The 13810-nt window shown below is 45.9% G+C and overlaps 1 protein-coding gene across 8 annotated transcripts in view; it reads right to left on the minus strand.

Moving 5' to 3' along the window:
- AFF1 (AF4/FMR2 family member 1) overlaps positions 1 to 13810 on the minus strand; it is a 517509-nt gene that overhangs the window by 254702 nt on the left and 248997 nt on the right. For all 8 annotated transcript variants that reach the window (XM_033962847.1, XM_033962828.1, XM_033962809.1 and 5 more), the window contains one exon: positions 7735 to 8613. In XM_033962847.1, the coding sequence (XP_033818738.1) occupies positions 7735 to 8613 (879 nt within the window). The remainder of the gene's footprint in view (positions 1 to 7734; positions 8614 to 13810) is intronic.

Here is a 13810-nt window from a genome sequence, read left to right on the forward strand (position 1 = left end):
CAGAGACAAGAAAAGTTCATTTAAGGAATGGAAAAGGTCAAAAATGGACAAAAACTGGAATAAGCACAAAAAACATCAACGCAGGTGCCACAAGGCGGTAAAAGGGGCTAAAAGAGACTACGAAGAAAAAAATAACCAAGGAGGCGAAAAACTTCAAGCTGTTCTTTCGATACATTAAGGGGAAACGACCCGCGAAGGAAGCGGATGACCATGGAATAAAGGGAGTGCTAAAGTGTGTCTGTATTTACCGAAGAGGATATACGCAACATACCGGAACCCATCAGGCCCTATGCTGGAAACGAAGACGAGAAACTGACAGGGCTGACGGTCAGTCTAGAAAAGGTACACAGGCTGATTGATAAGCTAAAGAGTGATAAATCCCCGGGACCGTGTGGCATCCATCTGAGGGTCATCAAAGAACTGAAAGGGACTATAGCTGAACTGCTTCAACTAATAGCCAACCTGTCGATCAAATTGGGAAAGATTCCGGAAGACTGGAAGGTGGCAAATGTTACGCCGATCTTCAAAAGGGTTCGAGGGGAGATCTGGGAAACTACAGAACAATGAGTCTGACATCGGTATCGGGAAAGATGGTAGAGGCACTGATAAAGGACCGCATCATTGATCACCTTGACTGACACGGTCTAATGAGGACCAGCCAGCACGGTTTCAGCAAAGGAAGATCTTGCCTGACGAACTTGCTGCACTTCTTCGAGGGAGTAAACAGGCGGATAGACAAGGGCGACCCGGTCGACATTGTTTATCTGGATTTTCAGAAGGCGTACGACAAGGTTCCACATGAACGACTGCTTCGGAAGATTGCGAGTCATGGAATCGAGGGTGAAATTAAAAACTGGCTGGAGCATAGGAAACAGAGAGTGGAGATAAATGGACAATACTCGGACTGGAAGAGCATCACCAGTAGGGTGCCGCAGAGCTCGTGCTTGGACCCGTGCTCTTCAACATCTTTATAAACAATCTGGACATTGGTACAATGAGTGAGGTGATTAAATTTGCGGACGATACGAAGTTATTCAGAATAGTGAAGACGCAGGGGGATTCTGAAGATCTGCAACATGACATAATCAAGCTTGAGAAATGGGCATCGACATGGCAAATGAGGTTCAACGTAGATAAGTGTAAAGTGATGCATATCGGTAACAAAAATCTTATGCACAAATACAGGATGTCCGGGGCGGTACCTGGAGAGACCTCCCAGGAAAGAGACTTGGGAGTTCTGATCGACAAGTCGATAAACCGTCTGTGCAATGCACGGCGATGGCGAAAAGGGCGAACAGAATTCTAGGAATGATTAAAAAGGGGATTACAAACAGATCGGAGAGGGTTATCATGCTCCTGTACCGGGCCATGGTGCTCCCTCACTTGGAGTACTGCGTCCAGCACTGGTCGCCATACATGAAGAAAGACATGAAGAAGGACTACTCGAAAGGGTCCAGAGAAGAGCGACTAAAATGGTTAAGGGGATGGAAGAGTTGCTGTACAATGAGATTGGAGAAACTGGGGCTCTTCTCCCTTGAAAAGAGGAGACAGAGGGGACTTGATAAAAACATTCAAAATACTGACGGGAATAGACTTAGTAGATAAAGACAGACTGTTCACCCTTTCCAAGGTAGGGAGAACGAGAGGGCACTCTCTAAAATTGAAAGGGAATAGATTCCATATAAACATAAGGAAGTTCTTCTTCACCCAGAAAGTGTTGGAAAGCTGGAACGCTCTTCCGGAGTCTGTTGTAGGGGAAAACACACTCCAGGATTTCAAGACTAAGCTGGACAAGTTCCTGCTAAACTGAAATGTAAGCAGGTGAGGCTAAACTCATTTACAGCACTGGTCTTTGACCTGAGGGCCACCGCGTGAGAGGACTGCTGGGCAGGATGGATCACTGGTCTGACCCAGCAGCGGCAATTCTTATGTTCTTATGAGAGATTGATGCTGGGAAAGGGGTCAGATGAGAAATAAGGAGAGAGGGACAAAGATGCTAGATCAGGTGTAGGAGAGAAAAATGAAGAGAGCAGTGAAGCTGGAATGAATCATATAAAAAGGAGAGGGGGTGCAGGCTGGATGGAAAGGGGAGAGGTGCATAGAAAGAATGCAGATACAATATTATTTGTATTTATAAAATGACAATTGTACAGAATATTGTTTCTTTTTATACTTTAATAAAATACTTTCAATATAAAATCATAACTGAGACTTAAGCGGATGGGATCAGATGGTTTGCGGGGACTGAGCTCGTGGGGACAGGGTTGAAATGTGTTTTTTTTTTTTATTTCAGTCTTAATAGTTTGCCGGTCCACAAAATAATTCTTCTTTTCCATTCTGTGGTCTGGCATCTCTCTCTCTCTACTTCCCATTCCAGTGGTCTGACATTTCTCTATTCCCTCCTTCCATCACCCTTCTCTGGAATCTGACATATCTCCCTTCTTTGAGTCATCTCTCCTCCCTCCCAGTGTAATATTTCTCCCTCCTTTCTCTCCACCACTATCATGTCCAACAATTCTCCCTCTTCCTCATATATACCATCTCTCTTTTCCTCCCACTCCACACACCTTTATCCAAGATTTTTCTTTTTCTCTTCCATCACCCACCAACAGCATCTCTCTTTCCCTCCCTTCCTAACCCCCAGCCCGTGTAGCCTCTGTCCTTCCCAACCCCCCTCTCAGCCCATGCAGCCTCTGTCCTTCTTGCTTTCCCAACCCACCTTCCCCTGCAGCCCATGCAGCATGTCCTTCCCTCATTCCCAACCCCAGCCCTCCCCTCTCTGCTGGATCCTACAGTACAATATTCCCCAGTTCCCGAATCCTGACTCCCCCACCTACCACCTCTCTGCCGCTGAAATTTAAAATCTTTGGGCAGCTGATGTGAAGCCAGCCTCCTGCCGTCGATCTGCCCTGAAGTGTTCTTTCTGCAGCACTTCCTCTTCCCGCATTGGCAGGATGCTGCAGAAAGAACACTTCCAGGACAGGCCGTCAGTGGGAGGCTGGTTTCATGTTGGCTGCCCGAAGAGTTTAAATTTCAGCTGAGGTTCCTTGAGAGTGTAGTATCAAGCGCACATTCACTGCGGGACGCATAAAACGGCCAGGTGGGCCGGATTCAGCCTGTGAGCCTTCTGTTTGAAGCATGTGGTCTAGAAGGTGGGAAGAATGTCAGGAGGGGAGAGTGTGAAAAGAAATTAAAACACCCATAAAAGAAATTAAGGATATGTGAGAATAAAATGCTGGATGGAGAAGATAAGATGTTAAGGAAAAGAACACATGAGAAGAGAGGGAATGGGAAGAAGAGCCGAAAGGATAAGAAAAGTGGAGCATCAAGGAAAAGGAGTTGAAACACATAGAAAAGGAAAAAAAAAATATTCAAATATCCACTGGTAAACAAAAGACAAAGAAGGAAAAGAGAGAGCTGAAATTGAAAAGAAAAAGGAGGAAGACAGAGAGAACAACAGAGACATACAATAAGACCAAGCTAGAGACACCATAGTTTGAACATTTTCTACATAATGAACATCTTAATTTTGTCAGCTAATTTGGCTTTTTTATTGCATAATTTATTTTCTTTTATATGGGATGTATCGCCCACCCTAAGACTTTGATACACGTGGAAGGCCATTTTCAATAGGACTTCTAAGTCCAACTTTGGACATTTTCTGCAAAACGTCAAAAGTCGGAACACAGCCATTTTCAAACGGGCCATCCAAATGTTTTGGAGGACAATCCCCTACTTGGATGTCTTAGCTGCAAGGGTGTCTGACATTTTCGACCACAAAAATGTCCAAGTTCGAAATGACCAAGTAGACACCATTTAGACATGGGAGAGGCAAGCACTGTAATGGACTGGCTGCAGTCATCAGACAAAGAAACAACATCCAACAAATCTGCAGTAAGGGCACAGTAAATCAAACACAAAAAGGAAAACTGCAGACCACTGTACAAGATGCATGCAATGTTTATTACAATAAACAATTTGTTGCATACAGACAGATCACCTTAGGACAGGTAAAGGGACCCGACACGGTCCGTGTTTCGATCAACATATCTTCATCAGGGGTCCCTAAGATGGTGGTAATAAAGTATGCTTGCAACAAATTTGCCTATCTGTGGGATACAGTGTCCGGTAAAGCTGCCAACAAAGCGAACAAGATGCTAGGAATTATTTAAAAAAGGATGGTTAACAAGACTAAAGCTATTATAATGCCTCGTTATCGCTTCATGGTGCGACCTCACCAGGAATATTGCGTTCAATTCTGGTGTCCATATCTCAAGAAAGATATAGCAGCACTAGAAAAGAAGAATGACCAAGATGATAAAGGGGACGGAACTCCTCTCGTATGAAGAAAGCCTAAAAAAGTTAGGGCTCCTCAGCTTGGAAAAGAAGGCTGAGGGGAGATATGATTGAAGTCTACAAAATCCTGAGTGGAGAAGAATGGGTACAAGTGGATCGATTTTTCACTCCGTCAAAAATTACAAAGACTAGAGGACACTCGATAAAACTGCAGGGAAATACTTTTAAAGCCAATAGGAAGAAATATTTTTTTACTCCGAGAATAGTTAAGCTCTGAAATGCGTTAGCAGAGGTTGTGGCAAAAGCGGATAGTATAGCTGGTTTTAAGAAAGGTCTGGACAAATTCCTGGAGGAAGGTCCATAGTCTGTTATTAAAACATGGGAGAAGCCTCTGCTTGCCCAGGATCGGTAGCATGAAACGTTGCTACTCTTTGGGTTTTGGCCAGGTACTAGTGACCTGGATTGGCCACCGTGACAACGGGCTTGATTGACCATTGGTCTGACCTAGTAAGGTTATTTGTATGTTTCCTTTTTGTCTTTGATTTACTGGCTGCAGACATCCCAAAAGAGCAGTGGGGCACCTTAGAGGGCACCGCTGTGAACTTCACATAAAGGGTGCCAGAAGTACATCGCATCATAACCCTCTTCCAATGTATGGTGAATCCTTCAAAACTCCCCCAAAACTTACTATACACACCTGTCTACCACTCCAATAGTCCTTATGGTTGCAGGTGGCACTTATATGGTACATATGTGTACCTTTCTGTAGAACAGCAGCATCTGGAATGGGAAAGGTTTAGTATAGCATCACTCAGGTGTCTTAAGTAGCCTGGTGGATGGGCTAATGAGCCATAGAGAGGAGAATCCAGGCCCATAAGACAATTTAACCACTACATTTTTTGGTAGAAAGTATAAGTTTACCAAAACCCACCAAAATCCTACTATACTACCATATAAATGCCACCTGCAAACATTAGAGCAGTGGGGTGGTAGACAGGTTTTGAGGGTATTTTGGAGGATCACCATATATTAGAAGGGGGTTATGGTGAGATATATTTCTAGCACCCTTTATTTTAAGTTCACATCAGTGCCCTCTAAGATGCCCCACTGTTCTATTGGGATGTCTATGTAGCCAACCCATTAAAATGATGGCCCCTCTCACATCCAAATGATCTTGATTTGGACGTTTTCTACTTGGATGTTTCTGTGGCCTCACACTTTCCACATAAATGTAGTGGATAGTGTGTCTTATGGGCCTGGGTCTTCCTCTCTATAGCTCATTAGCCCACCAGGCTACTTAAGACACCTGTGTAATGCTATACTAAACCTTTCCCATGCCAGATGTTGCTGTTCTACAGACATATATGTATTCATAATTTTAGAGGATGGGAGGGGTTCAGTGACTACCAGGAGAGTGTTGGGATAGCCATTACTTAATCCCTTCAGTGGTCATCTGGTCAGTTTGGGTACCATTCTGGCACTTAAGACGCTTCTAAACCAGGTCTAGCTCAGAATGTCTATGTTCCATCTAGGACATCCTACAAAAGGTTTGATTATCGCCACAAAACGTCCAAATCTAACTCAGCCCATAGCCCATCCAAAACACACCTCTAATGTGCCCCTTTCTGAGTTTGACATTTTGGAGGGCGAATGTCCCACAAAGGGCCCAGTCTCAGAAACTGCCTTAGTGGCTTCTGAGAATCGACAAGGGAATCCTCACGTCTAATAACCCAATTCTCTAACCAGCGTCCATGTCATGGGCACCAGTTAGAGAATTGGGTTGCCGCTGAGTTTATCGTGGCAAGGGATCCCCCTGCTGTGATATTTAGTGGCAACCCCCCCCACCACCCCCTTCAAAGACTACTGGCAGGAGGGATGTCCAGTCCCTCCTGCCAGAACCCCCCTCCCCGAACATCGCAGGCATCCCCTCCAGGACCCCCCAGACCCCTCTCCAACCCCACAGACCCCCCCCAACCTTAAAATGTTGGCCAGCCAGAGGCATCCTTCCTGCTTCCAGCCGGCTGGACCGCCTTCTCATGAATGGTGGATCTGCCCCTTCCCTGTGCATCGTGGGATGCACCAGGAAGTGGCCTTAGGCCCTGATTGGCCCAGGTACTTAAGGCCTTTCCTGTAGGAGGGGCCTTAGTAACCTGGGCCAATCGGAATCTTAGGCCCCATTTGCAGTGCTTTCTGGGATGCAGTGGGAGTGGTCTAAGGGAGATCCCTTGCTGCAATAAGCTCAGCTGCATCTGCTTACAATGTAGGCCAGCATCTACTGCGGGCCTAGGGAGGCACAAATAGCCGCCAAGTCACACCCACATCTAGCCTTAGGCGAGCTTAGGTGGGCCTATATGCCTCCCTAGGCTCTCAGAAGCACCTACAGAAGGTTCATGTTTTGAGTTTTTTTAACATACATCTCAATTGGCTGGTTAGGCAGCAGTTGACCGCCTACAATTGGGACACCGTTTATAGAATTTGGCCCAAATGTCCAAGTTCTTTGTTTTGATTATTGGCACTTAGATGTTCTGCAGAGAAAAATACAATGTGCCAATTTTTGGATGTTCTTGTGTTATGAAAATGGCCCTAACAGTGTGTTAAAGTATATTGTTTAAATTGCTTAAGTACAAAGAATATAATATTTGGGTTTTTTAATAGATTTTTCGAGGAAGATTGTCCTGAAGAGGCCTTGCCCAGGTGTCCCAGATTTGCAAAAGGGGAAAAAAAAAAATATGTTGATTGTACTAGCAGGGATGTACAAGCAGTGGCATTAGTCAGAGGAAAAAGTCAGCAAGATGCCAGTGGGCCAGCAGATGTTCACAGCCCTTGTGAAGGCCTGGCCTCCTCTTCTGGTATGGACTTTCTGATACCAAGGAAATTCATGTGAAGGGCAAGACCAATCCAGGGACTGTGAGCATGTAGCAGTTTACAAACACCATATTTTAATTTCCCTCCTATTGCTGCAAGCTCTGACATCTTCTGTCTGTCTGATCCACAAATAGCCAAAAGGAGGGCTGCAAGAATGCAGGAGGAAGCCATAAAGAAGAGTAGAAGGGAGAGAACCTGGGAAGAGAGTATGAGGAACTAGAATGGTAATGTCCTAGAATTTCCAAATAACTGGTATAGCTTTGGCAAGAAAGGTCTCCTTCTGTATCTTTGAATGACATCATCTTTCATTCCAGGGGAGGGAGGGAGGCTGTGAAACAAAAATAATGACATAGCAAACAAATGGAGGGGGGGAGTTTCCCTTGTTAGGGGTTTCCACACTAACTTTCATTAAGTAATAAGGCATCCAAACACACATGGTGCCCTCACACAGCTTGCATCACTGTCTTGAAGCAAGACTAAGGCTATGGTGCTCTGTATTCTTCTTCAGTCAACTGAAGTAACACACATCGCAAATTAAACAAAAAGGTGAACAAATCAATAACGGTTACTAACCTCAATGGATTCAGAAGGCATTTTTATCTTGGAGGGCTTGGTCTTGGCACTTGTTTTGAAATTTGCATAAGATTGCCCATGGTTGTCCTCAGGCAGCAACTTCAGTTCTGGAGACTCGTTTGGTGCCTGATCTTGGCCATCCATTGGTCTAACATATGCTGTAGGTTTCTGTGGCACAACACTGGTTTTTGATGGTAAAGAAGGGGGGAAAGTTTGTAAGGAAGGCTGATTGGCCACAGTCAAGTTAGTGACTGAATTAGAACTGCCTCGTGTTTCAGTCTCATGAGGTCCCATGCCTGTAGTCTGGAGAGACTTTGCTGGATGACGGTACACTTTTCTGTGATTTTTGTGTGGCTGTGGTCTGGAACTCACAGGTTGGCTGGAAAGTGAAGGCGACCGTGACTCCCTCAGAGGAGACAATGATGGCAGCAATGGAGGAAGCTTTGACAACGAAGGTAATTGCTCATTAGAAAAGCAATCCTTATTGATAAGCTGACTGCTCTTTTTGTGCTGCTGACTACTATTCTGATTTTGGCTTTGGTCCCGATTATGGGTTGAAATGCAGTTTTTGGTGTGCAAACCTGAGCATTGTTCAGTGTTGGGTTGAGTTTTTTGGTGCTGGCAGGAGCTGCAGGCAGATGAAGCAACAGCAGATCCAAGGGGCCAGTGGTCACTACTATGGACTGAGGGTTGGGACATACTGCTGACTTTTGTGGATAAGGGTGGGCAAGCAGGTTTTCCCTGGGAGGTCAATGCACAAGCACTTATCGGGATCCCATGATTATTCTGAGAGGTCTTTGTGCTAATGGGTTCCTCCACCTCTTCATAATTACCCAGCATGCTTTGAATTCGGCTGGACAACTCATCTCCTCTGACAGTCTAAAAGTAAAGCATAACAAAGTGAGAAATAATACACTAACCTAGAATCAAAAAGCAAACAGAAGAGTTCACAGTTTTAAAACTTTTGTGAAAGACCTGTTTTCAAAATGCAGCCACAAGCTGATGTGATATCATCTGAAACCAATTCTTGGCAAGCAACATACAGCAATGAGAAACACGAGTATTTAGGATTTTAATGATGTTGTGTGCTTTAAAGATTATCACCTTCAACCAAAAGTCATCAATGATTTTCTTCACATGTGCAATGAAATGTATTATTCCCTCTGTCTGTGCAGCCAAGTTCATGATCCTCCAATCTTGGCTTTCCTTTCTTTGATCTAGGGAATCTCAATGTAGTAGTAGTTCATACAGTATTAACCTTCACAATGCATTGCACCATTGATAAATGGAAGTGTCACCAGAAGAAAACAGATCCTTGTTTATGCCAAACATTTAACAAGGGAGAGAAAGCACAGTTACTTACCGTAACAGGTGTTATCCAGGGACAGCAGGCAGATATTCTTGACTGATGGGTGACGGCACCGACGGAGCCCCGGTACGGACAATTTTAGAGTGATTGCACTCTAAGAACTTAGAAAGTTCTAGCTAGGCTGCACCGCGCGTGCGCGAGTGCCTTCCCGCCCGACGGAGGCGCGCGGTCCCCAGTTAGGATAAGCCAGCTAAGAAGCCAACCCGGGGAGGTGGGTGGGATGCAAGAATATCTGCCTGCTGTCCCTGAATAACACCTGTTACGGTAAGTAACTGTGCTTTATCCCAGGACAAGCAGGCAGCATATTCTTGACTGATGGGTGACCTCCAAGCTAACAAAAAGCGGGATGGAGGGAAGGTTGGCCATTAGGAAAACAAATTTTGTAAAACAGATTGGCCGAAGTGTCCATCCCGTCTGGAGAATGCATCCAGACAATAGTGAGATGTAAAAGTATGAACTGAGGACCAAGTAGCAGCCTTGCAGATTTCCTCAATGGAAGTGGAGCGGAGGAAAGCTACAGACGCTGCCATAGCTCTAACTTTGTGGCCCGTGACAGAACCTTCCAGTGTCAGGCCCGACTGAGCATAACAGAATGAAACGCAAGCAGCAAGCCAATTGGATAGAGTGCGTTTAGATACAGGATGACCCATCTTGTTAGGATCAAATGACAAAAACAGTTGAGGAGATGATCTGTGAGGTTTAGTGCGTTCGAGATAGTAAGCCAAAGCACGTTTACAGTCCAAGGTATGCAAAGCCTGTTCACCTGGATGAGAATGAGGCTTTGGGAAAAAAACAGGTAGGACAATGGACTGATTAAGATGAAAGTCAGACACAACCTTAGGGAGGAACTTTGGGTGTGTATGTAGAACCACCTTATCATGGTGAAAAACAGTAAAAGGTGGATCGGCCACTAGTGCATGTAACTCACTGACCCTCCTGGCAGAGGTGAGAGCTATAAGGAAGACCACTTTCCAAGTGAGAAATTTGAAATGTGCTTTGGCCAAAGGTTAAAAAGGCGGCTTCATTAAAGCAGAAAGAACCACATTGAAATCCCAGATAACAGGAGGGGCTTTAAGAGGTGGTTTCACATTGAAAAGGCCCCTCATAAATCTGGAAACCAAAGGATGAGCAGAGAGGGGTTTTCCATGAATTGGCTCATGAAAAACAGCAATGGCACTGAGATGAACTCTGATAGAAGTAGATTTGAGACCAGAGTCAGACAGGGAAAGAAGATAGTCCAACACCAGTCCCACTGCTAGAGACGTGGGATTATGGTGATGTAAGAGGCACCAGGAAGAAAACCGAGACCACTTCTGTTGGTAACACTGAAGGGTGGCCGGTTTCCTGCAAGCATCAATGATAGAACGGACAGACTGAGACAGAAGTAAATGAGCCGAAGTCAGCCCGAGAGATAGCAAGCTGTCAGGTGCAGAGACTGTAGGTTGGGATGCAGTAGGGACTGACGATGCTGAGTAAGCAGAGAAGGAAACAGTGGAAGAAGTATGGGTTCCCTGGAACTGAGTTGAAGTAGAAGGGAGAACCAATGCTGCCTGGGCCACCGTGGAGCGATGAGAATCATGGTGGCTTGTTCCCTCCTGAGCTTGAACAATGTCCGCAGCATGAGCGGTAGAGGGGGAAATGTATATAGGAAGAGATTGGTCCAATCCAGGAGAAATGCATCGGGTGCCAGACGGTGAGGGGAGTAGAGTCTGGAGCAAAACAGGGGCAATTGATGATTGTGAGGAGCTGCAAAAAGGTCCACCTGAGGAGTGCCCCATTGAGTGAAAATGGACTGGAGAGTCAAGGGGTCGAGAGTCCATTCGTGAGGTTAGAGAATTCTGCTGAGATTGTCTGCTAAGGAATTCTGTTCTCCTTGAATGTAGACAGCCTTCAGGAATAAATGACGAGCTGTCGCCCAAGACCAAATCCGTTGGGCTTCCTAACACAACCGGCGAGAGCACGTCCCTCCCTGTTTGTTGATATAGTACATTGCAACTTGATTGTCTGTGCAAATGAGTAGTACTTGAGGAAAGAGAAGATGTTGAAAAGCCTTGAGGGTATAAAACATTGCTCGGAGTTCCAGGAAATTGATGTGGTGTTTCTTTTCCTGGGCAGTCCAAAGCCCCTGAGTTTGGAAGTCGTTCAAGTGAGCTCCCCAGGCATAAGGGGTGTGGTGATCACGAGATAATGAGGAAGTAAATGGAACAGTAGACCTCTGGATAGATTTGAAGATGTCAACCACCAAAGAAGCGACTGTCGAAGAGACGATGTCACAGATATGTGTTGTGAGCAAGGATCCGTCGCTTGGGACCACTGGGTCGCTAGGGTCCATTGAGGAGTGCGCAGGTGGAGACGTGCAAAAGGGGTGACATGCACTGTCGAAGCCATGTGCCCCAAGAGCACCATCATGTGATTTGCTGAGATGGTAATCTGTTGAAACACCTGCCGACAGAGATGAAGGATGGTCTGAAGGCGGTTGGATGGAAGAAACGCCCTCATCAGAACAGTGTCCAGAATGGCTCCAATGAATTGAAGTCGCTGGGTTGGAATGAGGTGCGACTTGGGTAGATTGATTTCAAAACCCAACAGTTGAAGGAAATGAATGGTCTGGTTGGTGGCAAGCAGAACCGCCAGAGGGGAATGAGCTTTGATTAGGTGGTGCTGGGAGCAGGACAGGGTGGGGTCAGGAGGCTGTACTTGTGTGCCTAGGGCCTATCAAAGGATTAATCTTGTCCTGTCTGGGCTCCATATCAGTGATGTATGAAGCACCGTAGTGCCCTGAGTGAGAATCCACATGAGACCCCTTCTGATGATTGAGGTTTGACTCCTAGCCAGCAGGAGTTTGAAGCTACATCCACATAAGGGAAGTCGTCCACATAAGGGAAGACTTGAAAATTGTGAGAGCGGAGATAGGCTGCTACCACAATCAGACACTTGGTGAATACCCTGGGAGAGGAGGCCAGACTGAAGGGTAGCACCTTGTACTGATAATGATGTTGATTGATGAGAAAGCGTAGATATTGCCTGGACGTCAGATGGATAGGAATATGTATGTAGGCCTCTTTGAGATCGAGGGAGCATAGCCAGTCGCCCTGAGTGAGAAGAGGGTAGAGGGTGGCAAGAGAGAGCATTTTGAACTTCTCCTTGACCAAACATTTGTTGAGATCTCTGAGATCTAATATAGGTCTGAGGTCTCCGGTCTTTTTGGGGACTAGAAAGTATCTGGAGTAAAATCCCTGACCTCGCTGATCTGGAGGAATTTCTTCGATGGCATTGAGAAGGAGGAGGGATTGAACCTCTTGAGCGAGAAGGAGGGACTGAGACTTGTTGGAAGCAGATTCTTTTGGCAGGCCTAACGGCGGAGGAGTCTGAAAGTTGAGGGAGTAGCCGTGGGCAATGATAGAGAGCACCCACTGATCGGTGGTGATTACCTCCCATTGAGCCAGAAAAATGTTTAGTCGACCTCCTATAGGCTGTGGAAGAGGACATGAGGGAGGAAGACTGGCAATGCTCTGGAGAAGAGAGTCAAAAGGGCTGAGTTGGTTTAGGCTGGGCAACAGGTTTCATTGCAGGTGGCTGTGGTTGACGAGCCTGTTGGTGCTGTTGTTGCCGTGGTCTCCGAGGCTGAGGAGGATGAGGTTGAATTGGCCGAGCAGAGAACCGGCGCTGGTATGACGTCTGCTGCCTAAAAGGACGAGGAGGGGGAGGTTTCTTTTTATTTTTCAATAAGGTATTCCACCTCGTCTCATGAGCCGAAAGTTTCTGGGTGGTGGTATCCAGAGATTCTCCAAACAGCTCATCACCCAGGCAAGGAGCATTGGCCAGGCGGTCCTGGTGGTTCACATCAAGGTCTGAGACACGAAGCCATGCCAAACATCTCATCGCTACAGACATAGCAGTAGCTCGGGATGTCAGTTCTAAAGTGTCATAGATGGAACGGAACATAAACTTCCTGAGCTGCAAGAGACTGGCAGTGCATTGCTGAAAAGCAGAAAGCTTGCGGTCAGGAATGTATTTTTAAAAAGTGGCCATCTGCTGGATAAGATGTTTCAGGTAAAAGGAAAAGTGGAATGCATAATTACCTGAACGGTTGGCCAACATAGCATTCTGGTAAAGTCGTTTACCAAATTTGTCCATAGCTTTGCCCTCTCTGCCAGGAGGGACAGAGGCATACACACTTGAGCCTGCAGATTTTTTTGAGGGTAGATTCCACCAGTAAAGACTCACGTGGAAGCTGAGGTTTGTCAAACCCTGGAATAGGGATGACTTTATAAAGTGATTCTAATTTCCTTGGAGCTCCTGGAATGGTGAGAGGAGTCTCCAAATTTTTGTAAAAAGTTTCCCTTAAGATATCATGAAGGGGTAATTTTAAAAATTCTTTGGGAGGTTGGTCAAAGTCCAAAGCATCCAGGAATGCTTTTGACTTCTTAGAATCAGACTCCAAGGGGAGAGAAAGAGTGTCTGACATCTCCCTAAGAAATTGAGTGAAGGAAGAGTGCTCTGGCTTACTAGCAGGATCCTGCACTGATGGTTCAGCCTCGTCCGATGAAAAATCCTCCTCGGTACCGAGGGGATCCTCGGAGTCATCCCATAAATCAGGGTCACGTACCGATGGAAGACGGCCCTGAGATAGAGGAGTAGAGGATTCAGTATGCCTGGTCTTGCGCACCGATTTGCTGGAACGCATCGACACCGTTCCCGGCGACT

Source organism: Geotrypetes seraphini, chromosome 1 (assembly GCF_902459505.1).
Source record: "Geotrypetes seraphini chromosome 1, aGeoSer1.1, whole genome shotgun sequence".
NCBI classification, from domain to species: Eukaryota; Metazoa; Chordata; class Amphibia; order Gymnophiona; family Dermophiidae; genus Geotrypetes; species Geotrypetes seraphini.